General features: G+C 37.3%; 2 protein-coding genes across 3 annotated transcripts in view; one reads left to right on the forward strand and one right to left on the reverse strand.

Annotated features, from left to right (window-relative positions):
• Positions 1–14,944, forward strand: part of LOC121413906 (organic cation transporter protein-like) — a 36,089-nt gene extending 21,145 nt beyond the window's left edge. For both annotated transcript variants that reach the window (XM_041606902.1, XM_041606901.1), the window contains exons 5-11: positions 3,853–4,018; positions 9,820–9,958; positions 10,460–10,551; positions 11,256–11,464; positions 12,351–12,459; positions 13,463–13,672; positions 14,197–14,944. In XM_041606902.1, the coding sequence (XP_041462836.1) occupies positions 3,853–4,018; positions 9,820–9,958; positions 10,460–10,551; positions 11,256–11,464; positions 12,351–12,459; positions 13,463–13,672; positions 14,197–14,374 (1,103 nt within the window). In that variant the 3' untranslated portion in view covers positions 14,375–14,944. The remainder of the gene's footprint in view (positions 1–3,852; positions 4,019–9,819; positions 9,959–10,459; positions 10,552–11,255; positions 11,465–12,350; positions 12,460–13,462; positions 13,673–14,196) is intronic.
• A 3,297-nt stretch (positions 14,945–18,241) lies between these two features.
• LOC121413908 (alpha-2 adrenergic receptor-like) lies at positions 18,242–22,210 on the reverse strand. The gene is made up of 3 exons (XM_041606903.1): positions 21,973–22,210; positions 19,957–20,824; positions 18,242–19,391 (listed from the first exon to the last, which is right to left on the reverse strand). Exons 1-3 carry the CDS (start codon positions 22,198–22,200, stop codon positions 19,174–19,176), a joined length of 1,314 nt encoding a protein of 437 aa, XP_041462837.1. The 5' UTR covers positions 22,201–22,210; the 3' UTR covers positions 18,242–19,173.
• Positions 22,211–25,001: the final 2,791 nt, after the last annotated feature.

A 25,001-nucleotide genomic window follows, 5' to 3' on the forward strand; every position in this document is an offset into this window, starting at 1 on the left:
TCCATGTGAGCCAAAATCACATCATGGAAAGTATCATTTTAAAGAAATGAAATGAACTATTCATTGATATTAATTTAACATTGATATTTACTAAAACCGAGGCGGGATTACCGATCAAACTCAAAAGAAACCGCTTAAAAAACTCACTCATCACCACGGAAAAAGGAACAGTGACTTTCATTATTGTGTCACTTTGCAACTTAATTTTGAATTTTGACCTTGCCCCACATTTCAAGGCACTGCACCTCCATGTGAACCATAATCATATCATGTAGGGTATCATTGTAAAGAAAATTAGATGATCTAATCATTGATATTAATAACAATTGATATTTATTAAAACCGAGGAGGGAGTTTATTTTAAAGTGAACATTTTAACTGACCCACGCAATGTACAATTACTTTTAAAAAGGCTGCATTATTACAACTTTCAACAAAATAAGGAGAGAAATATGCCTCGATCCAAAAGACCCAAGAGTTGTAGCCATTCAGGTAGGGAAACAGCGAATGAAGATGACATTCAAACAAGGGTAGAAGAAGTGCAGGAAGAGACAATTGAAACGGAAGAAAAGTTCAATGACGAGCAGAGCCAAGGTAAAAGAACAAGACATCAAACTAGACAAGGTCCAAGTGGAGCGCCTCTGGCAGTCTAACCTGCATCACGCTATCCAATATAGTAGCAGTGCTGACTTTGAAAACTACTATAAAATAATTATTCACGAAACACCATTCATACAATGATACAATACTACGTTCATTGACAATAAATGACATTTGACCTTTATCATGTGACCTAAGACTTCAGTTGTCAGTGATACTTGATTACCCTATATCCACATTTTATAAACTGTATCTAAACTTTGAAAGTTATGACAGCAATATAGTATTAATCTCCAAAATGGCCAAAGTTCAATAACCTTAAATGACCTTTGACTTTGGTCATGTGACCTGAAACTGGCATGAGATGTTCGGTGATACTTGACTACTCTAATGTCCAAGTGGATGAATCATATCCATAAGCTCTCAAAGTTATGATGGTAATTCCACAAATACCCCCAACATGGCCAAAGTTCGTTGACCTTAAATGACCTTTGACCTTCGTCGTGTGACCTGAAACTCTCACAGGATGTTCAGTAATACTTGATTACTCTTATATCCAAGTTTTATGAATCAGATCTATAAACTTTCTAAGTTATGATGGAAATTCAACAGATCACCCTAACATCACTAAAGTTCATTGACCTTTAACCTTGGACATGTGACCTGAAATTCGCAGAGGATGTTTAGTGATACCTGATTACTCTTATGTTCAAGTTTCATGAATCAGATTCATAAACGTTCAAAGTTATAATGTTAATTTAACAAATATCCCAATTAGCCAAAGTCCATTGACCCTAATTGACCTTTGACCTTAGTCATGTGACTTGAAACTCAAGCAGGATGTTTATATTCTTTAATAACCTTATGTCCACGTTTCATGAACTAGGTTCACATATTTTCTAAGTTATGATGACATTTCAAAAATTGAACCGTAGGTTAAGATTTTGATGTTGATTCCCTCAGTAAACATGGTCTAAGTTCATTGACCGCAAATGACCTCTGACCTTGGTCTTGTGACCTGAAACTCAGGAAGGATGTTCAGTAATGCTTGATAAACCTTATGGTCAAGTTTTATGAACTAGGTCCATATAGTTTCTAATTTATGATGCCATTTAATTTCAAAAACTTAACCTTCGGTTAAGATTTGGTGTTGACGCCACCGCCGCCGGAATCCATCTTTGAGTGCCAAAAATGTGCATATCTCGTCCCTTGGTCGTATGAAACTCTTATCACTCGTAACAAAATCTTGATAACTCGTTCATAGCTCGCTGTAAGTCGTATAAAGGTCACCGCAACTCATACTAAGCTCGGCCTGACTCGTTTCGCGCTCGGTTCACTCGTACAGCGAGCGTAGTGAACTCGATGTTGAGTCTTTTGTCACTGAAGCAAATTCCAGGAAAAAATGTAAATTTCACGCGAGCTTGTGCGAGCTATGGCGAGTTAGAGCTCGCGCAGCTCGCGTATGACTCGCAACTCCAACTCGCCAAAGTGGAAACCTTGCTTAAGCGGTCATTTTTCGAAAAAAATGTACGAGCTATAACGAGCTCCATCCGCAACAGTGTGAGGGCTGCCGAATGTTTTGCTGCGTTGTGCTGCTTAAGGCTGCGTTTAGACTGCGTTCGGCTATCGCAGCAATACGCAGCTAAAAACGCAAAGGTGTGAGCCGGGCTTATATACATCTCATTCTCTCACACACACAGCACACACATACACCCTCACACACACCATCATTAGCATATTCCTACAATCCTCAGGGGGGAGAGTGTTCCAACTACAATGCTGTAACCATGGTAATATATTTTTTTAAACATTTCCTCGCCCAAAAATATTAAGACACAAGAACTGGCTAAAATTTTGAAATATATTAAAATAATTTTCCCTAAATATTTGTTATTAAATGAATAATTACTGGAATTTACATATAAAACTGACTTGAAGTAGATGTAAAAAGATAAGAATATTGGTTTCAATTACTTAGTTCATTCGGGTACTTGAGGTTTTATGTTCAATTTAGAGTTCGTTCAGCAATTTCACCGAGTATGGGATAGTGCTATCCCTGAGTCTGTTTGTTCTGAATTTTATTTGCGGAACTTGGGGTCTCTTTCTAAGCCTCATAGAGAGGGCAGTTTCTGGCGCCACTGGCATCAAATGGTGACATGGTCCTGTCGGATTGTTCAGTTCCTTAGCAGTTTAGTTCCTTTGCCGTCGTTTAACAAGGGTACTCAAGTTCAATAAAACGAGAGCATCATCATAGTGTGTGAATTGACGTCCAAGGATGATTTTCATTGCCCTTTTTTTATGTTTTCAAGTTTTCGGAATGATCCTTGGTAAGTCCTGGTTGTAACTTATCCAGTTGATATGTTCATGTTATTTGTTATTATTCATTAAAAACATGTACAGAGTACCGAAGTGTGACGTCACTGTCATACCAACGAACCAGCTGGTTCTAAACAGAGTCGGGGGGCACTCGACCAAAAAAGTAGTTGGTATGTGCCGCGGGCGAGACAAAAAACGGGGACTTTGGAGCGGGCTTATTGTAAACGGAACGGGCTTCGGAACGACAATTTTTTGTGAAAACGGGGGTCCTTGGAACTGGTCGCCTGCGTGTGATTGCGTATTCACCCGTATTCAAACGGGCGTTCGTGCATGCAGCTAGCCCGGCGGCACGGACGCCGGATGCGCTAGCGCAGATGCGATGATCGGACAGCGCTCCGCTGCCGCTTTTCACGGCCAATATTGCGGCTCATTGTAGCAGTTCAATACGGCTGGAACGTCGTAACGGAAAATATGCGAAGCTTTGGAGCAGATTTCTTTCTTTTTTCTCGATAAGAAGAAAATGCTATGCTTTAAGCGGCTTTCTTTGTTCTTTTTCTCAATAAGACAAATATGCTATGCATTGGAACAGAAATTTGAGTGTAAAAATGGGGGTACCCTCCGCGGCACATACGCACTATGCATTATAAACTGAGTGCCCCCCCCCCCCCGGGGCCTACACACATTTGTATATGTAAAAATTACCATCATTCTGAGGTTACAAGCGAAGAAATTTCGTTTGCAGCCATTTTCTTGTATGAGAAACACGCTCAGGGTTCATTAGAAACAAACCAGGCCGCAATGACACCATGGCAACTGACGTCATTGCTTCGGTACTCTATTGCGATTAAACAATAAAGATGGGTATTGCAGAAACATCTGGGAAAAAAATCTTTCTCTTAACTTTCTTTTTGAAATGTTGATTTTTCTTTTAATCAGGAACGGAGTATATAGGACCATCAAAAAGGAATCTAGTGATGTTGGCAACCATCTCTTATGCTCTGGGATACATGTTCCTAGCACTACCAGCTTACTTCATACGTTCATGGCGTACATTACAACTGGTGATCACTGCACCACTTATCCCCGTATTTCTTGCTTTCATGTAAGATATTTCCTATTGATGATAACTTTCTAACATCAATTTAAAGAAAAAAAAAATCGAAATTTGTTTCAAGAAAAGTCTCAATAACCAAATAGTAGTAGAAGAAGAAATAGAACTATTTGTAGTAGTAGTAGTAGTAGTAGTAGTAGTAGTAGTAGTAGTAGTAGCAGTAGTAGGCCCTAGTAGTAGTAGTAGCAGTAGTAGTAGTAGTAGTAGTAGTAGTAGTAGTAGTAGTAGTAGTAGTAGTAGTAGTAGTAGTAGTAGTAGTAGTAGTGGTGGTGGTGGTGGTGGTGGTGGTGGTGGTAGTAGTAGTAGTAGTAGGAGTAGTAGTAGTAGTAGTAGTAGTAGTAGTAGTAGTAGTAGTAGTAGTAGTAGTAGTAGTAGTAGTAGTAGTAGTAGTAGTAGTAGTAGTAGTAGTAGTAGTAGTAGTAGTAGTAGTAGTAGTAGTAGTAGTAGTAGTAGTAGTAGTAGTATATAGTAGTAGTAGTAGTAGTAGTAGTGTGGTGGTGGTGGTGGTGGTGGTAGTAGTAGTAGTAGTAGGAGTAGTAGTAGTAGTAGTAGTAATAGTAGTAGTAGTAGTAGTAGTAGTAGTAGTAGTAGTAGTAGTAGTAGTAGTAGTAGTAGTAGTAGTAGTAGTAGTAGTAGTAGTAGTAGTAGTAGTAGTACACTGTAAAAACTGCGGTGTTAAAACTGACACCAATTGGTGTTAATAGAGGACCACACCCTGAGGTGTTTAAATTACACCCTAGAGATTAAACGTAACACCAAAGAGTGTAAATCTAACAACAAAAGGTGTTGTAATAACACCTATAGGTGTAAACTAACACCACCAATTTAACACCGGTGTAAAATAACTGGTGTGGTCCTCTATGTACACCGGTTAATACCACAGTTTTTGCTGTGTAGTAGTAGTAGTAGTAGTAGTAGTAGTAGTAGTAGTAGTAGTAGTAGTAGTAGTAGTAGTAGTAGTAGTAGTAGTAGTAGTAGTAGTAGTAGTAGTAGTAGTAGTAGTTGTTGTTGTATTGAGTAATAGTAGTAGCAGTATCTAGTTGTAAGCAGTACACAGCCCCAAAAATTAACAAAATGTATCATTTTTATCATGTTTGTACAATCTGGTTTACCAAATGAAATTAAAGTTGTCCTTTTTAAGAATGATAAGTAGATTAATATCTAACAGTTTGTTTGAAATGTAAACAATAGCAAATCAGTTCATGTGATATTATATAATATATATATATATATATTTATATATATATATATACAAAGGAAATTATAATTGGTATGGTGTCGAAAATCTGTCTATCTGACGATCAATTGAATCAGGGTCGCCGAGCCACTAACCCGTCTCTGTGGTCTAGTGGTTAAGGCACCGGCGTTCAAAGCTGGGGGCCGGGTTCGATTCCTGGCAGAGACATTTTTTCGGCATCACCAATTTTTCCAAAGGGTAGGTAGCTCTGGGGAACCTTGATGTAAGCTACGCCTACCATTGTTCTCTTCATCCACTTCTTTACACTATATAGTCTGGTCAGTTAGCGGAATTATGTGGACACGGTGGACAAAAGCGTGATTTTTTCTCCAGACCTTTGTTTATGTATAAGAATTAAGAATGGGGTATGCTCCAAAAAATCTGGCTGCAGGAACAGTGAAAAAATGGGTGAAAATGTCAGAATTTATGAGTTCAGATTTGTCTGATATATAGACTAGCGCTAGTGCAAAACTCAATAGCAGTGCATTATTTTGCATTGGATTAGTTCTTGAATTCAGACCCTTTTTGAACAGATCTTCTGTTTGTCCTCGCATCTCAATGCACCAAATATCTGAATGAAGATGCTAACCAAGCCGAAGGGTGACGGTGGAGGGGGTTGAATGTTGGTGTGTGTGTACATATTTTGGTCTTGGGGTAAAGGTGTGCAAGACACATTTTTTGCATGTGTTGGAAATTGTGTTGCCATGGTAACAGTGTATTATTGCAAAAATAAGGTAAAAATCTCGCAGTTAGAACAACTTCCTCTGTTTTTAACCGATTCTCATGAAATTTGGCACACACATTGGTCTTGAGGTGAAGATGTCTAAGACACACTTTTGTGTGTCTTTCAGAAATCTTGTTGCCATGGTAACAACATATTATCTGGTGAAAATTGGGAAAAAATCTTACAATTCAAACTGCTTCATCAGTTTTCAATCAATTCTAATGAAATTTGGCACACACATTGATATTGAAGTAAAGATGTATTAGGCACTTTTTGTGTGTGTTTCAGAAACTGTGTTGTCATGATAACAAAATATCATATGGCAATATTTAGGTAAAAAACTTGCAATTTGAACTACTTCATCAGTTTTGAACCAATTCTCGTGAAATTTGGCTCACACATTGGCCTTGGGGTAAAGATGTGCAAGAACCTTTTTTTTTTGCATTTGTCAGAGAGTGCATTACCAGGGTAGCCACATATGATAGCCAGAAATGTAGGAAAATTTAGTGTGGATCAAACTTCTTCCCCTGTTTTTAGTCAGTGCTCATGAAAATTGGAAGAAATATTCATCTTAGGGTAAAGATTCATATTAAATTCTAAATGTCTTCTCTGCATTAAAATGTGGGGGTATTAATCACCTTCATTAATATTTCTGGGTTTGGGGGAAGGGGCAGGATTAGTCCTTTAAATCTGACATCAAAGAAGGTTAAAGGCAGTGGCCATTAGAAACATAAAAATGATAAACACTCTTAAAAAAACGCATCCCCTTAAGGGCATATAGGCTGGAGGTACACTGGGTGAATATGAAACCTTCCGCTGAAGCAGAGGAGTTCCAACACTGGCAAGCAAAACAAAATGTGTACCCTTCTACTTTCAACAGCTGATTTTCCAAACCTTAGTTCCACCTCCCCAAGAATGATGTGCACCCCTCCCCATACCACTTTTAGTTCTACTTCCCCATGCTCAAACCAGTCTACACCTTTGTCCCTCAGGGGTCAATGCATTTTTAAAGCTAGACATTACTCTTTTTTGGGGGTGGGGTCTTTAGAAAATGACCTCATTAAAATTACAGTTAAAGGATCATGACTAGGAACTTAACCCCCCCCCCCCCCCGAAAAAATAGGGGGCTGATAATACTTTTTAGCAGAAAATACCCCCCCCCCCTTCAAAGGTAAGAAGAGTCCTTTGCACTTCAGACCATTCATTTGAAGCTTAATGCATTCTGATTTGATAAAAAATTGTTTACCCAATTAACCATTGTTTATTTATATTCTCCTACTCAGTCTTTTATTCATATTCATATTCCGTGCCTACTCTTTCTTTTTAACTTTCACATCACTCTTGACTTTGAGCTTTACCATGCCATCTCCTTCTGTTTCCTGTCTCTCTCTAAGTATATTTTTTCTGACATATTTTAAAGTGTACCTTTAATCATGCAACTAATTATTATAGAAATATAAATATATACAAAAATATCTGCACTTGTTTTAGAAATTCACTTGCAAATCCATGACTCAGTAACATACCATATCAAAAATATACCTATGTGCACAATAGATTTTAGCCTTATATTTTCTTTCATTTAATTTTTTCAGTATATTTCTGTGACAGCCCCTGCTTCAAATAAAACATTGATTAATTGGACACCGGAAACTTTTTCAAAGCAGAATGTTTGAGGCTTTAAATTAATATGCTGAAGTGTAAAGGATTTCCCTTTTTTTTGGGGGGGGGGTTAAGTTCCTAGTCGTTATAATTTCATTTTAATCTTTATGTGGCAATTTTCTAAAGCCCCCCCCCAAAAAAAAAATGTATGGGGTGTTTTTTTAAGAGTGTTTAAGTTCCTCATGGTCATGGCCTTTAACCTTCTATATTTTTATGTTGTCAGTTTTTAAGGACCTTCTCCGCCCCCCCCCCAAAAAAAAGCCTATAAATATTATTGAAGGTGATTAATACCCTGCGCTATTATATGACGTTATAAAGGGGAATCAAACCCAAATAAACACTTGTTTTTAGAGGAAAATGAAAAATCAGACAAGTTTATAGGTCAAAGTTTGAACAATATCGGACAAACCATAACAAAGTTGTGAACATATCACTATACCCATGAAGACTTCAAATTGACCGCATAATAATATGATGTCACAGTGATTTAAGAAGGCAAGGACCACTCTTCCATGTACTGGAATAATTAATTAGCTAAAATTTCTTTTTTCAAAAGTTTTACTTCAAATTATATCTTTCTTTCATGAGGACATAAAACATACTACCGGGTTTATATTACGGCCCCAATGGAATAGGGATTTAGGAGAAAACCCAAAATCCTGCTAACTACTAGTCTTATGGGAAAGTTGCCCTTGCGGCCCCACCCCTTGTCATAATTTACTTACCCAGTTGCCAATTTGAATTCTACATACTAGTAGCCTTAGGGATCTTAATTTTAAAGCAGCCATAACTTTATTTTGCTTGTCCGATTTCTTTAAAACTTTCACCATTCTTATTTTTCTCCTTTTCCATGCACACAACATTATGACCAAGGCTTGATTCCCTTTTAATACTGAATATGAATCTTTACCCAAAATGAATATTTGTGTCAACTTTTATGAGCACAGGCTGAAAACTGAGATGTAGACTAATCCACGATGAGTTTTCCCCATATTTCTGGCTAAAGGTGGTTACCAAGGCAATGCACTCTCTGACAAAAGGTTCTTGCACATCTTTACCTCAAGGCCAATGTGTGAGCCATAATTATTTCATGAGAATTGGTTCAAAACAACAACAACAAAAAAACTGATGAAGTAGTTCAAATTGCAAGGTTTTTACCTAAATTTTGCTATATAATATGTTGTTCCCATGGCAACACAATTTTGGAACACACACAAAAAGTGCCTTGTACATCTTTACTTCAATACCAATGTGTGTGCCAAATTTCATGAAAAATGATTGAAAACTGATGAAACAGTTTGAATTGTAAGGTTTTTTCCCCAATTTTCACCAGATAATATGTTGTTACCATGGCAACAAGATTTCTGAAAGACACACAAAAGTGTGTCTTAGACATCTTCACCTCAAGACCAATGTGTGTGCCAAATTTCATGAGAATCGGTTAAAAACAGAGGAAGTGGTTCTAACTGCAAGATTTTTACCTTATTTTTGCAATAATACACTGTTACCATGGCAACACAATTTCCAACACATGCAAAAATGTGTCTTGCACACCTTTACCCCAAGACCAAAATATGTACACACACACCAACATTCAACCCCCTCCACCGTCACCCTTCGGCTTGGTTAGCATCTTCATTCAGATATTTGGTGCATTGAGATGCGAGGACAAACAGAAGATCTGTTCAAAAAGGGTCTGAATTCAAGAACTAATCCAATGCAAAATAATGCACTGCTATTGAGTTTTGCACTAGCGCTAGTCTATATATCAGACAAATCTGAACTCATAAATTCTGACATTTTCACCCATTTTTTCACTGTTCCTGCAGCCAGATTTTTTGGAGCATACCCCATTCCCAATTCTTATACATAAACAAAGGTCTGGAGAAAAAATCATGCTTTTGTCCACCGTGTCCACAAGTAGGGCATTTTTGACGCTAACAGACCAGACTAATATATATATATATATATATATATATATAGGACATTCATTATTGTAGACATCATATAGATAGATTACATATGATTTCAATGTGCTATATTTTTTATCGCTGCAATTTGGGCATATTTCATTTTCCATCCTTATTTGAACAGCTTCTTCTGAATTCCGTCAGAAATCTCAGAATAAAATTAAAATGACTTCAAATCTGTCTCTTTAAATAATTCAAGATGGCTGCCTGAATCTGCAAGGTGGTTGATCTCTTCCGGGAAATACGACGACGCCGAAAAGATCATCAACAAAGTGGCCGAAGTCAACAAGGCCGAGCTTCCGAAACCACTCTTTACAAAGGAATTCATCGAAGAACAGGTATCATACAATTTCTTGAAGTCCACCCTAATAAGAGTAGATCATTCAAACAAAAAATGCAAATAATGATCAATATGTTTAAAATGGCACTCTCTGAAAATCCTTACATTGGAATAGATTGCGATAAGGGACCAATCCAGTGTTGGATTGAAGTTTCCAATCTAACAGATTTAGAATTCAATCTAATCCGAGGGAAACCTTCACTCCAACTTTGGATTGGTCTCTGACCACGATCTATAAGATTGACTTTCAATCTACGGAATTTAGAAAGCATTTTAAAGTTTGGCTTAATTTTACTCAGTATAATGGGCAACAAGGACGGAATGCCAAGGGGGTGTCAATCACATAATATTATTATCATTATTATTATCATTAATATTATTAGTAGTAGTAGTATTAGTACCATTATTATTATTATTATTATTATCTAAGATTAATTTTAAACAACACGCTTTGTCAAAAAGAAACAATCATTCCATTCTTCTTCCCTACTTAATTCAGGATGAGATTCGCAAGGCTCGTCGTCCAACCTTCATTGATTTGGTCCGCACACCAAGAATGAGACTGAGGACGATAAATATGGCCTATATATGGTAACTATATATATATATATATATATATATATACACCTCTAATAGAAGTGTCGCCATTTTGGAAGTTGATTTTGGTGGGGGGTTGTATATTTGGATGAATGGCTTAAATTAACACTGATCTTACTATTCGTATCAAGTTCTCCTTTTATGCCTTTAGTGTTAAACTTGATTGTCATTATTCTTTTTGATTGATAATTGCAAAGGTAACCTCCATTGTGCCTGTTCTTAGCCTCATCCATGTACTTTGGCTCCCCTTCAATCTCTTGACCTCTCACATCCACCCCCCCCCCGTCAAATAGAGTTTTTAACTCCAAAATGAATGTGATTATGGCTTTTTAAAAATTTCCCCCCCCAAAAAAAAAAAAAATGTTTTCTCCCTTTGATAAACGAAGGTACTTTTTTATTTTCCAGGGAGTGCTGCTTATAAGGTGTAAAACATATTCAGCACCCCCAGAAAATCTTTGGGGGTCCTTCAGCATCCCCGCTTCCGAGGGCAATGCCACGATCTCCCCCCCCCCCCCTCTCTGTATATATCTATCTCTCTTTCATGATCTAAAATACTGTTGTTTTTTTTATTCCTATCATCATCACCTTCATCAGCACTGCTATAGATATCACTGTTAGTGCTGCATCATCATTATTTTTTTCAAATAATATTGGCTCTTCTCAATTTTAACTCCTATTTTTTCTTCTTCTTCGCTTAGGATGGTGAACTCCCTTGTCTACCATGGCCTGTCTCTCAATAGTTCAAACCTGGGAACCAATGATTACGTCGCCTTTGCCATTTCCGGTGCCATCGAGATCCCAGCATATCTTATGGACGTCGTCATCGTCCAGGTCTTCGGTCGGAAGCTCAGTCTTTCCTTTTGCATGATGCTGGGCGGTCTTGCTTGTCTTTCAACTGCCTTCATACGTAAGATTCATTATTGATAGGGGTTTGGTACATCAATGACTAGTGTTACTGATTCAATATAACGAACTACTTCACACAATTGAACAAGAATTGAGACAAGCCTCGAAATATAACCCAGTGAATTATCGCAAAATCAAAATGAAACGTAAACATGGTGAAGAAAAAATTATGCTATTGTTTGACGGATTTATATGTTTCCCTCCTATTTCTGCTTTGATTTTTCAACTTTACGTCAGGGTGCACTATCCCCCCCCCCCCCAGCCCCCAGAAATTACATCGCATTAGACATACCTTCGGATAAGTCTGTTATAATCACAATCAATCTGTCATAATCATAATCCCAGCCATGGCGTAATCTCCTTCAGCAAGATATTTATCCACAACGTACTGCACTCAACCCAGGTGAAGTGAATGGGTACCCGGCAGGATGAATTCCTTGAATGCATGGGCGTTGAAAGGCAGCTCGAGCTAAAACCGGGATAATAATAATAACAACGCGCCTCGGAATAGAATATTTCTAGTTAGATGGCGCTATATAGATGCCCATTATTGTTGTTGTTATTATTATTATTATTATCATCATCATCATCGTCATTATTATTATTAATCCATGATCATGACGATAATTTGCCATTTAAACCAGCGTGAATGACACGGCTGCAGTTCAACTGAAATATGTTCAAATGAAATGGCCTATCACGATCAACGTAGCATGTGCATTTTTGGTCAGTAGACTGACGAGGAACCAATCGGAATTGCTTTTTCAAATTAGCGATTAATCGTTAACCTTTATGTTACGGGGCCCAGGAGACTCAACTGATTGTCCTGCGTTCTTCCAATACGGAAAGGATAAATATTAACCTTGATGTCTTTTAATTCTGTCTAGCCCCTGGTGCTGTCCTTACCACCGTTGCTATGATAGGCAAGTTTGGAATCTCGGGTTCATTTACCATCATATACCTCTACACAGTGGAGCTTTACCCTACAAATGTTAGGTATGAATCTTTAATATTTGTAATACCAAAATATAACACGTATGGTTACTGTGATTAGTAAAGTTACTTAAAGTGCATTAAAAGATAAAGAGTGATGTATAAAAAGGGGAACCAAATCTACAAGCATTCTGCTTCTAAGTTTTCCTCTATATTTTCGTTTTATGTACCTCATCCATGCAGCGTATTAATAATTATTGAGAATGCCTGCTAATTATATTTCATATTTATCGTAAAAGGCCCTTCGGCATTATTATGTTGTTATATAAAATTGTGTAATTTCGGGAAAAAAAACTAAATTAAAAGTAAATCAAATAAAATAACAGTTTGCCCTCCTTCGTGGGCAATTGCGGCACCCAGTGAACGACAACAAAAAGTTCAAGTTGATATCTGTAATGATATATTTTTTTCATTTCATAAAGCTCTTGAAAGAGTCGAATAAATAATGCATGTGTTAACAGTCTAAATTCCAAGGATTTAAAATGCAGATCCAGTTGTGAAAATTGAGCTACCGATTTAAACCTTGTGGATTTTAAAATAAATCGAAAAGAGTTGGATTTAAATCTTTAAGATTAGAAATCTATCGAATATGTGACTGGTCACTATTATGCTTACAGCCGATCTCGATTTATTCAAAATCCTTGAAATTTAGAGTGTATGATTTAAGGTAAATACATCATATCACTCGCTTGTACCCACCCATCTTTTAATGGTGACAAGACTTTTGCTCCGGCGACAATTATTCCCGGCTTTTAATATTGCGTAAGATGATTAGGGATAGGGTTACAAAGGGCTTATGTTAATTTATAGGGTTTAGGATAGGGTATAGTGTTAAACCCTGGATTGAAGTTGGCCATTTGATTAGTGTGCGGAATTTACAGAGGACTAAGCCGGAACAATTATCAGGGAACCCTTTTTAACATCGGGTGTCGTTGGCGCCCGGCCGTCGGCGTTATGTCTCTTACGACTTTCTCATGCTGTTTCCTTAATTTCTCCCTCTGTCCAGGGGTGTGGCTATCGGTAGCTGTTCCATGTTTTCTCGGATCGCTGGTATAGTGGCGCCTCTCATCCTCGTACTCGACAAGTACTGGGCCCCCCTTCCCTTGGTTATCTACGGGTCTGTGTCTGTCGTGGCGTCCCTGACCGCACTTGCCTTGCCCGAGACACGGGGCAAGAAGCTTCCCGAGACGCTCGAGGAAGGCGAACGATTCGGATTGTAAGTATTACACCATTGGCGTACTTAGAGAGTGGCAAGTGGGCACTTCTCTGGGTGCCCTTATCAGTGGGCGCCGAAAAGGGAGTGGATGAAGGAAGGTTCTACAAAAATATGATCCAGATTTATTTTTCATTATCTCGACAGGCATAGTTTGAAGGTGCGATCGGTATGTCAGCGTTTTTTTTTTAACTCTTTAGAAGGTCATTTTTGTCTCGACCACCGGAGGTGAATTAAGGCGAGACTTAGGGATCCAAATGTCGTCCGTTTTCCGTCCGTCCATCTGTCCGTCGTCTGTCGTCTGTCCGTCACAAAGCTTATGAAAACCTAATTATTATTACTATTATTATTGTTATCATCATCATCGTCGTCGTCGTCGTTGTTGATAATGTTGTATAATAATAATAAAACTATGATATATTATCATTATTATTATCATCATTATCATTATTATTACTATTTTTTCTATTACTGTTGTCGATGTTTTAATCACTACTTCCTCTCTCTCTTTCTAAAACCCTTTTCAGGAATAATGACATGGATGAGAACTCCAGTGACAGGAATTCCGAGTATGACTTATGTGAAGCCAAAAAGGCAAATGGTGTATCCAAAGAGAATGGAAACACATTGGACATCTCAAATGGAGTCACCCACGATAACCCAGTATTCGAAATGGAGGACGAGAGTGGAGAGAAAGCCATGTGATTCACCAAGTCTCATCAGGAGCATAACCAATAGACTTAATGCTTTAAAGGCTACCGCACACCTTACGACTGTTCGCGATCCGATTTTGGAACACATCGCATTTTGCTCATTTTCTGAAAATGTGAATGGAACATATCATTTTATTTGAGGTTAATATTAATTGAAAGAATACTAGCATAACCGTTTTGAAAGATTGAAAGCCTTTGTTTTGGAATAAAAGTCCAATTAGTTTCAAATCGTAGCCAATCGTACGACTGCTATGACGTCGTTATGAGATGTTAGATGTGCTTTTATTCTAAGGATTTTTGAATATAGGTTTTCGTACGATGATTTAACATTTCACAGTAAGATAGTTCAAGTCGCAATGTTAGCATCAAATTCTACTAGGTTTTATTCCAAAATCGAGTCGCAGACCAATCGTAAGGTGTGCGGTCGCCTTTATCCAAGTATCGCCTGCAGGGAATTATTGCATTAGGCTATGCCCCATTGCACATTTTCTGTTCTAAAGGCCTGGTCACACCGCCCGAGCGTTGTTGGAGCGTTCGTGGAGCGAAAGGGAAAGAGGGTCGAATGTCGCTCTCAAAATTGGGGGGAAAATCGAAAGCAAAAAAAAACAATCGAAATCGAAAATGGTGAACGGTAGCGAGCGGTGATGATTTTTTTTTCTCTCCGCCCCACGACCGCTCCAACAACGCTCGGGCCATGACCATGCCTTATACCTTGGTCACATTTGCTCTACGGCGGCCGTACGGCGAGTCGAAAACAGCCGTTTTATTCATTTTTATTCAAACCACTTATATTTAGCTGGTACAAAAATGTTAAAACGGCTGTTTTCGACTCGCCGTACGACCGTCGTAGAACAAATGTGACCACGGTATTACACTTGGCATGAGATCCACCGAGAGTGTAACGTAACTATCAAAAAGCTGGACAGAGCTACAACACGCTCTTATAATATTGAGGTCACTTAAAAGTACCCCAAGCCAAGGTCAAGAGCGCACAAAGATCCTCTCTTTTTTCTTTTTTTACGCTTTAGCATATCCCCATAATTGTTAATTGTGCCATGTTGTACTTTTCCTGTATCTTCAAGCCTTGGTCGTGTGTGCAAGCATATACAACGAGCCCCATCTAGCTTTTTTATATCGATGGAATTTATTTGTCCTGGGTTGTGCACCTAGTCTGCTGTGCAGACCCTTCACTCGAGTTAAGGGTCTGAATGTGCAGCCTACACTCATGCATTGTGTACAGAAGGCCCTCTAACTCAGGAATTGGAACATCAATGCTAGTCTTTGCGTGAAGACACACTTGCTGATCAAAGTTTCAATCAGGGTCTATGCCTGCAGACTATACCAGTTCGTAATTCCTTCATGGACAATTTTGGTCAAATGACCTTTCATTTCTTTCATTATGATAGCCGGGCAGATTTCAAAGCAAGATATTATGTAAGCATGCCTTACATAGCAGGATGAAGAAATGGACCAGTTCGTAGTTACTTCATAGACAATTTTGGTCAAATGACCTTTCATTCTTTCATTATGATAGGCAGATTTCAAAGCAAGATATTACGTAAGCTTGCCTTACATAGCAGGATGAAGAAATTGAATAGACCAGGTGACTAGAATAACACACCAATGAACATTTTATGATGGTTCGTTGCATTTCTATTTTGAATGCATATTATAGCATGTTGCACAATGTACTTGGCAAAGTGTAGTGTGAAATACCAATCGTTCGTGGACGCATTGTGGTTGTTTTTTGGTGGATGTAAATGAAAAACACAATTTAAAAGAATGTATGAATAATCCAGACATCAAAATTGGTGCTTATCTCATTAATTTTTTAACCACCGTGTCATTTTAGTACCAATGACCTTTCTCTGATAATGAGCAGAAAGGAACTACGAACTGGCTTATTGTGCACCATTGCACAGTCATCTTACGTTCTAAGATAGGGCGAATGCACTCACCAGCGCAGCGGGGCACCCTTGACATGCCTGACTATCATGTAAGAGGTACGTTTACCTGTAGAGGAAGTTTCGAATCTGAGATCTAGAAGCATGGAGTTATGCTAGAAGGATTCTGCAAGGATACTTTTTGTGCATTCCTCCAGAAGTGAATTGGTACTGAAGAAAATGTGGGAATAATGAACTAGTCTTGTACGAACCGGTGAGTGCTCTTAGGAAGTGTTTCTAATTCAATGTCGATTTGTATATTATTATTAGTTATAAACATGTACATATATATATATATATATATATATATATATATATATATATATATATATATATAAACATGTTAAATCATCCACCTATTGGCAGCGATAACGATTATGAAATCGATATGCATTTTTGCCAATGACATATAGTACACCAGATTTTCAGGGGCCCGATGAAGGAAGATCGAGATTTTTGTGGACAAAATTGCGTTGACCCATTGACTTTAATTACTAATAATTTTGCCAAGATAAATTCTGCATTGCCATCAGATTGTCCAATGTATACTATTTTTTAGATTTGCTGACTTTACAAAATATGTCGACACAATAATAACGAAGTATACTTATAGCAACTTCTTCATCTTTACTAGCATCAGTTTCATGATAAATGTAATTGTTCAATATGCATTATTTGGTTTACTTTAATTTTTGCCGCTCTTTCGCGGCAGTGCAGCTTGTGAGTGCTAACCAGAGTTTATTTGTATATTTGTCATATTTATGTTTAACATACTTTTTCATACGAATTGATTTTATTAATTTTAATTATTGTTATATTTTACCTGTAGGAAGTTCTAGCCACACGGTATTTCTTTTTGGAGCTCTCTTGTATTGTACCTTCAAATACTGCTGTAATTCTTTGTGTTTTTTATGTGGTTGAAGCAATAAATGAAATCGCAGCATTAGAGTATGTAATGTCTTATTTTCTATTAACCCAGAGAGCTCCGGCCAGCGAAGCGGGCCGGAGCCCAGAAGGTAGCCATAGGCTGCCACAGTTACAAACACTAACAGTTAACTAATTTTAATACTTACCTTCGAGGTTGGGGTACCAAAAACACTCAAAATCAACGAAAGGATAAAAGAAATAGGGATGAAGATCTAACGGACTTTTGCCTTTTCCAGTATTTTATTTCGACATACATCAATGAGATTTCTTTTCTTGTTATTTTCTCTGCTTGTCTGACCGTTCTATTTAGTGCATTTAGATCTTTCTTACGGCAGCTTGTGTACCAAACCACACAATCAAATATGATGATGCTTTCAATAAGTGATCTGTAGAAGAAAACCATAATGTTGTGGTCTTACGACATGGAATGACTTCAATTTTCTCATTCGTTGCATTGAGTATGTGCGTGTGTGTGTGTGATGGGGTGTGATTGTGTGTGTTTGTGTGTGTGTATAATTGTATTCCCTTCCAGTTTGGCGTCCCCTCGAACTCCGCCACTAGGAGACGATCTCCAAATAAAGAAAAACCTGCTTACCTTGATAATGCATAAATTGTTGTCGATTTTGAACGTATTGTTTGTTTTTTGTTTAAATGCCATTATTCACGAAAGTTTGGTCTGCATGGTCTATGGCAGCTTTGTAAGTTGTATAGATTTGAGGATATTGGAACAAATAGCCATGATTTTGAAAGCATTCTTTATATCATCTCTCACCGCAAAGTCTCTTTTGACAATGTTTGATAGAAGTTAACTACGATGTGAAAGTTTATTAAGCAACTGTGAATGTATGTAGTTTATTTTCATTTGAGTATGATATAGGTTAGCGTCAAAGTCATTTTAAATTCATGATGGTTTGCTCCTCATAATAATAGGGCTATAAAATAATAATAAAAATAACTCTTTACCCAGGGTAGCCATTTCAGCTGTAAGATGTTCTTCCAGCGGGCCATGCATAACATAACATGTTATTATTACCCTTCTCCAATCTAAATGCTAAGCGCCTAGCAAAAAGGCAGAACGTCATTTTTTTTTAAGTATATACCACTGAGCCACCATGTCACAACAGAATAATCATGATAATCACCATGATTATGATGATTGAATGGATGATCAATGACTAATGACCTATCTAATTGGATTTATGTATGCCACTTAATGTTCGAAATAATAAAGTTGAGTTTTACTTTCCTATCCTCACGCTCATTACCCTATTCTTAAGCAGATTTGAAAGTTAATTTCAAGATGGCTCTTATTCATTAATAACAAAACAACGTACAAGAACCATCAACCTTCAATGGACATCAATCTGCAATCAAGTACCCATATAATCATTGTTACAATGATAATGTCAAGAATACGTCTCGAGTTTTGAAAAAGGGAATTGTAATAATATTTAACATCATATTGCATTTACGTTTTTTGAGGACTCTACCAAGTCACATATTTTGATTTGATTTGATCAATTGTGCAAATATTTCCAAATATGTATAGAATGAATGCGAATCCAGAAGAAACAAAATCTAAAATTGGTTTGGCTTCCAAACAATATAACTATACATGACTGTAATCTAGTTGAAGAATGAACTGCATTCTTTAAAACTACTCGTAAAAAAACCCCTATGTGTTGGTAAAGAATGTCCAACCAAATAAATATCAATACCAGCCCAATCAATGTTACAATCTACCAAACTTTGAGTTGATTTTGCCGTTAATTTTGCAGGACATAATCATATTCACTAAATGGATAGTCAGTTTGACCATGTTGTAGTAGGTCCATGGTTTGACCAATCATTAATGCCGCATATTGTCCATCACGTCACCCCGATAGCCGCTGATTCTGGTGACATCAAGATCGTGTGGTGGTCATTTCGATATCTTCCGTGATAGTATGTTCTTGTACCTAATAAGTTCTTTCCTCGCATGCTGATTCATGAAGGCGTATATGACAGGATCTATGACCGTGATACAATATGCCAACCACATTGCAAATACTCCTATGGCGTCATTCACGCTGTGGTCTATGGTTCGAACTAGCACATATGGTGTCCAGCAGATTCCCGACGCCAGCACAAGAAGTGCTCCTGGAATTCATAGAAAAAATGAATGAATAAATGAATAAACAAATAACTAAATTAATAAATAAAAGCCAACACGATGCCTCAGATAAATTTAGATTTGTTTAAGCTCAAAATGTAGTGTCATCTAACACTAAACCTTATTTCATTCATTTTCACGGTTTATTTTTTATTCTTTTGTCTGAAAAGGCAAATTTTCAAATAATAATTTTCAAAATAAATGAAGATCATTTAGGTTTGTATGGTATGTGTGGTGCAATCTACCAGATAGAAATTATGTTTGTCTCAATTAAAGCAAATCTTGGTTCACATTTCTATTGAATTTAAGATTTCACCGTCTTCATCCAAAGTTCAAAGAATGCATCCTTTGTTTATCACTTTTATATGAAGTCTATATTCATGAATCACTTTTTTCTGCGTCACTTATTTCATTTCAAAATCACCATGTTCTTTTGATGACACTTTACATTGAAAGAGCAATTACACTATTACTATGTTAGTTGTGTGAACTATTTAAAAACCACTTTTGAGCCATCAGAAAAATACACGATAGTTTTAGACATGATCTTACCCATAATGGAAACTCTTCTCTGGATGAAGTAGTTCTTCTTTCTTACTTTCAACGACCGTTTTCTTTTCTTGGTCCGCTTCCCAGTGGCATTCCGTTGTTTTTGGTTGTACTGTCCTGAAGCTACCCAAGAACTGCTAGCGACGGACGATGTGAGACTTTCCTTGCGATTATAGAATAAGACCTTTCCAGGTTCTACTGCTGTGTCTCCTGGCACGTCTGGAAACGAGACGTGAGGACGTTCTGCGCGATGCCTTTCAAGGACATCGTCGTCAGCATGGTCAGTGGCCATTCCTAAAGAATCATCATCAATGACCATTCCTGACGATTCATCATGTGATACGCCCTCATCGGTAGGGGTCATTACGTCAGATGGATCCCACCTCTTGCCGTTGTCTTCCTCTGGTACGCTATTGCTTGAGTTTGGTTTGCTTTCACTGTTCTGACTTGGCTCAACCGCACCAACCCTACAAGCCCGCTTCCCTCGTGTTCGACCGGACATCTGGCATTCCTTAAGCATTTGGCCCTTTCGCCAAAGGGTGTAAGCAACGAACGAGTAGCAGGCTACAAGAGTAGGAATCACAAATAAAAATATGAAGATGATGAAAATTATACGAAATTTCACAGCGTTTAACTTGATGGTGCAATGTCTTGTTGAACTGACGTAAATCATGCTGGATAAGAGTTCTGTTGCTGGTGCCAGTGGGATAATTGTCCCGATGAGCCATGATGTGGCCACCATGATGAAGACTCTGAGATGGCTGTCTGGGAGTGCCTTAAATGACGTCACGATTAGAACGCGATCAATTGCTATGACAACAATTGTCATAAGATGAGTAAAAGTGAATAAGTTTGCCAGGAAACCCGTCACCTGTATACGATCGAAAAGGAGATATAGAATTTAAATATTTGATTAAAAAAAGCTGCCAGTGAGAAATTTATTTTAGGTGGCAAAGGGAAAACACGATATCGATATGACACATTAAAGCCTGCATTAGAGTATGATCAGATTTGAAAAACAAAGGTAAAGCTAATTCTTTTTAAGAACATATATTAAAAGTTTGCCACTAAAAGTCCTATCACCCACAGATCATCAACAACTACTAAGAAATGTTCACAATTTTGTTTTTCCAATTTTACAATTTTAGTGACATTTTACGCAATGTCATTCAATGATTACGTAATTCTGATTAAAATATAACTATAGCGTGCAGTAAATTATGGGCTACTCCAGTGGTGACACTACAGGCAGGGGGCTTGGGGCGACCCCTCCCCCCTCCTTCCTATTAAAAAAATCGGGAGCGAGAAAAAAAATTACCAGGAAATGAGAAACAACTTCGAAAGGAATAGAGAGTCAACAAAAAACAGGTGTAAAGGACGGGTCGTCTAAATCTTTATTACCACTTTTTTCAATTGATAGAGAAAAAAGTAGAATTGCCCCCAATCCTGTCTAAGTACCCTAGCGCTTCCCCTGTGAAAAGGTTTTACTCTCGAATCACACTCTGCGCACTCACCCACTTGCGCTTTCACTTTTATCAACATTATGATTATTATACCTCTCTCGGTTTGAACCTTTCTTTTCCATCCACCTTTCTTCTGTTATATTCCTATTATTCTGTGAAATAAAGGATTATCTCCCTTTATCCCACTGTAGTTTGGTTTTCTCTCCCCTTTCCTTTCGATGCCTCAATCAATTTTAAACTCCAAGCTTATAAGATGGCGGTCTCACACCTTTCAATTGACGATATTGTGTATAATACATCAATTTATATTTATTAATTATACATGTCCACGTGTATTATATATACATGTATATATATACTTAGTATGTTTATCATTATGTTGAAAAATGTTTGCTTATTGTACTATAGAATGCTGAATAATTATCATACCTGGATTTACTTTTGTTAGTGGAATGTGGAAAAATCATCATTAGACATGTTAGAAGATGAAATTGAAAATTGGGAAAAAAAATAAATTGTAAATTAATGTAGCCCATTCATCATTGCTGCAACGTACCTTACATAGCAACTTATGCTCTTCGAGGTACCGCCCATCGTCAAATACGGACACCAAAGAAAACGTCATACTGAAAAGTGCCACGCCCAGATCCACCACGCACAGGTTCAGGATTAGCATGTTATGAGGGGTCTGTCTGAGAATACGCACGCGTAGAATGATGGCGATGGCCGTGGTGTTTTCTATGATAGCACAGGTCATGATTATGATGAGGCTAAATATGAACATAAAGAATAATGCAAAAGCATTAATTGTATATTTCGTGGTATCTGTGTGTTTCTCAACATTAAGTAAAAACAAAAAAAAGTTGCCTTCACCTATTACACAGTAAAAACGCTATTTAAGGTTTTATACAACGTTGTTTACTATATAAACCTAACATTAGTTTAACCGTTTAAATAATCATGAAAAAATATTGAAAATTACATATTGAAAATTAAACTTTGTTGCTTAAAATTTAAACACTTGTTTAAACTGTTTAAACAATTACTGTAATGTTCATATAGTAAGCAGCGTTGTATAATTTTGTTTTTACTATGTAGTCGATCTTAAATGAGTCAAATATCCGCCTAGCATGATAAGTCAAAGTATTTTTATATATAGTTTTATTATGCACAAAATGTGTTATAAACCTCTTTTAAGTCAAACGGTTTTATCTGGTCCTAATACATAGATTCTACTTCAGCAAAGGTGAATATAATGTGAAAAGAACGGTTCGACACAAAACGAGAGAAAGTCGAAAACGTTTGCAACCAATATCTGAATCTGAAGCTAATTCAAATTATATTAACACCCCGACAAAAATCTTGAAGAATGTCCAAGGATTTCCAACAAAATATCAATCAAAATGTTACAAGCAGTTTTCAATCGTACATACTTGAGATCAGAATACTTCGTCAGTTCGATTTTCACGGAAGGGAACATCTGTAGATTATAGTGTTTTTAAAATTAATTTTATTTGATTTCATTTCTTTATTTCCATTTTCAACAATTACGGTTTGTTTTGTACATTTTGACATACAAATAACAAAACATAATATTTCAAGTATCCCTGTACAAAAAAATATATTCAAGATTATTGCATATCGGGTTGGAAATGGAGGAGGCTGCTAAAAAGCGGAGCTTGTAGAGTGCAGCCTCCTAATAAAATATTCTTGTAGTAACATAGCACATAAAAATCAAAATAATCACAAATAATCATGATCATCATTCTTTTAAGACATCAAACGTTTTTTTTTTTTAATAATGAACAGATCAGAAGCTGTGAGTTTATCTATTTAATTATATGAAGATAAGTGCACTTGCCTCAATGCCTCTAAAAAAGTAGAAGCATCCGCCATCTTCGGAGAAAATTTGGTACGAAACTGTCTTTAATCTGGTGAAATTCGTAGGCATTTTACAGGCCCGATTGGAGACCCAATGATGCAGTCTGAGATGACCGCTGATTGACCGTGCTCAAAGCCGGGGGTGAATGAGCGTTGGTGCAACAATCAAGTTCAGCATCATAGATCAATATCCAAAAGTGCATTATACACTATACATTCCACTGATTGACACTTTTACGCTCAGGATGTTTCAATCAACTGATTGATGTTCGATGATGGCTTTTAACCAATCATTTGCTTTAACACAACAGTGGAGCAAGCTATTGAAGTTTCAAGGGCGTATAGGTTGGGGTGCACGCGAACCCTCTTGCTAAGGAAGAGAACTTCCGACACTGGCAAGCAAAAAAAAAAAACAATTGTACCATTTCTTCTTTCCAAACTTTAGTTCCACCTTCCCGGATGTGCACCCCCATAACACTATAGTTCCGCCTCCCCATGCTCAAACCAGCCTACGCCCTTGCCTTTGCTTGAATATACATTCAGTCATGTAGCAAATTATATGAGTTTCATGCTTTCCGCCCCTTTGTCTATTATTTCAAGAAGTTTCGGTTTTCTTTTAAGTAGCAATATTAATCAACTTTGACATGCATGATTTAGTTTCGATCTCACTGACACACCGACGAGTATGGCAATGTTCATAAAAATTTAACTAAATTTTATTGGAAATTGAGTGATGTTAATGTAGGCCCATCTACCGTCGGCCTCTCACGCAATGTGATAATTTAAAGTACGTAGTTTAACTTGACAAACAAAAAATTAAATTTGTGGGGCTGGAAACAAGGGCGAAACAGCGCCACAAGCGGAGAGCCGGGTAGCACCCCCCCCCCCTTACTGGAATTTGACGCCATAATATCGGAGGAGCCCCCCCCCCGGCCTAGATCTCGATGTCTTTCAGGAAGTAGATACAATCCAGTGACAGGCATCAGAAAACAAATGCTCACTTAATTCATTAATGAAAATAAAATAAGTGTTTTAAATTATAAGGAAATTTGCGGGGATTCGAAATGAAAAGGGGAAATCAGATATCTAGGTAACGCTATGATTATGCCTATTTCATTCGTGTGAGAAAATAAAATTATATCACGGTCGTCCCCCGCCCCCCCCCCCCCTCTCTCTCAAAATATCATGACGGTGCCCCAGTGAGATAAGCGCATAGCACGGTGGTTTCAGGTATGGACGCCGTCTCCCCCCTCCAAATCGGCTCGATGATGTGTGAATTGAAATTTCAATGTCAATTAAAGAATCTAAATTTTAAAAAAGAACATTCTCAATTGGTCGCTTTTGCAATTTTCGCGATTTTTTTTTTAATGTTCTGTTATTTATTTTTCCCAGAAAGTTCAATTATTCTCTAATTCTTGCAGATTTGACACAAAAAAGACATACCAACCCTCGATCGATATGAATGAATGAATGAATGAAGTACATACATTTCCAACAATAAAATCATTAATTGATTTTATGAACTTGAACAAAACAAAACAATGAAGATAGAAACTCAGAAAGCACAGTTTGTGATGAGTGCACCATGACAAGAAATACATAGTACAATCCAAAACAAGGGGGAACTGGGAGGGGCATGACAACTAATAATGAAAATTCCACATATTCGCGATTAATCAAATCTTGTTTCACAATTAAACAAGA

The sequence above is a fragment of the Lytechinus variegatus genome, chromosome 4 (assembly GCF_018143015.1).
Source record: "Lytechinus variegatus isolate NC3 chromosome 4, Lvar_3.0, whole genome shotgun sequence".
NCBI lineage: Eukaryota > Metazoa > Echinodermata > Echinoidea > Temnopleuroida > Toxopneustidae > Lytechinus > Lytechinus variegatus.

Excerpts from the sequence above, each read along its gene's own strand:
- LOC121413908 (XM_041606903.1), bottom strand. The coding sequence starts at position 22,200 with ATGTTCATATTTAGCCTCATCATAATCATGACCTGTGCTATCATAGAA. Across the intron at positions 20,825-21,972 it reads AGCATAAGTTGCTATGTAAG|GTGACGGGTTTCCTGGCAAA; the intron begins GTACGTTGCAGC and ends GATCGTATACAG. Across the intron at positions 19,392-19,956 it reads GAGAAGAGTTTCCATTATGG|GAGCACTTCTTGTGCTGGCG; the intron begins GTAAGATCATGT and ends TATGAATTCCAG.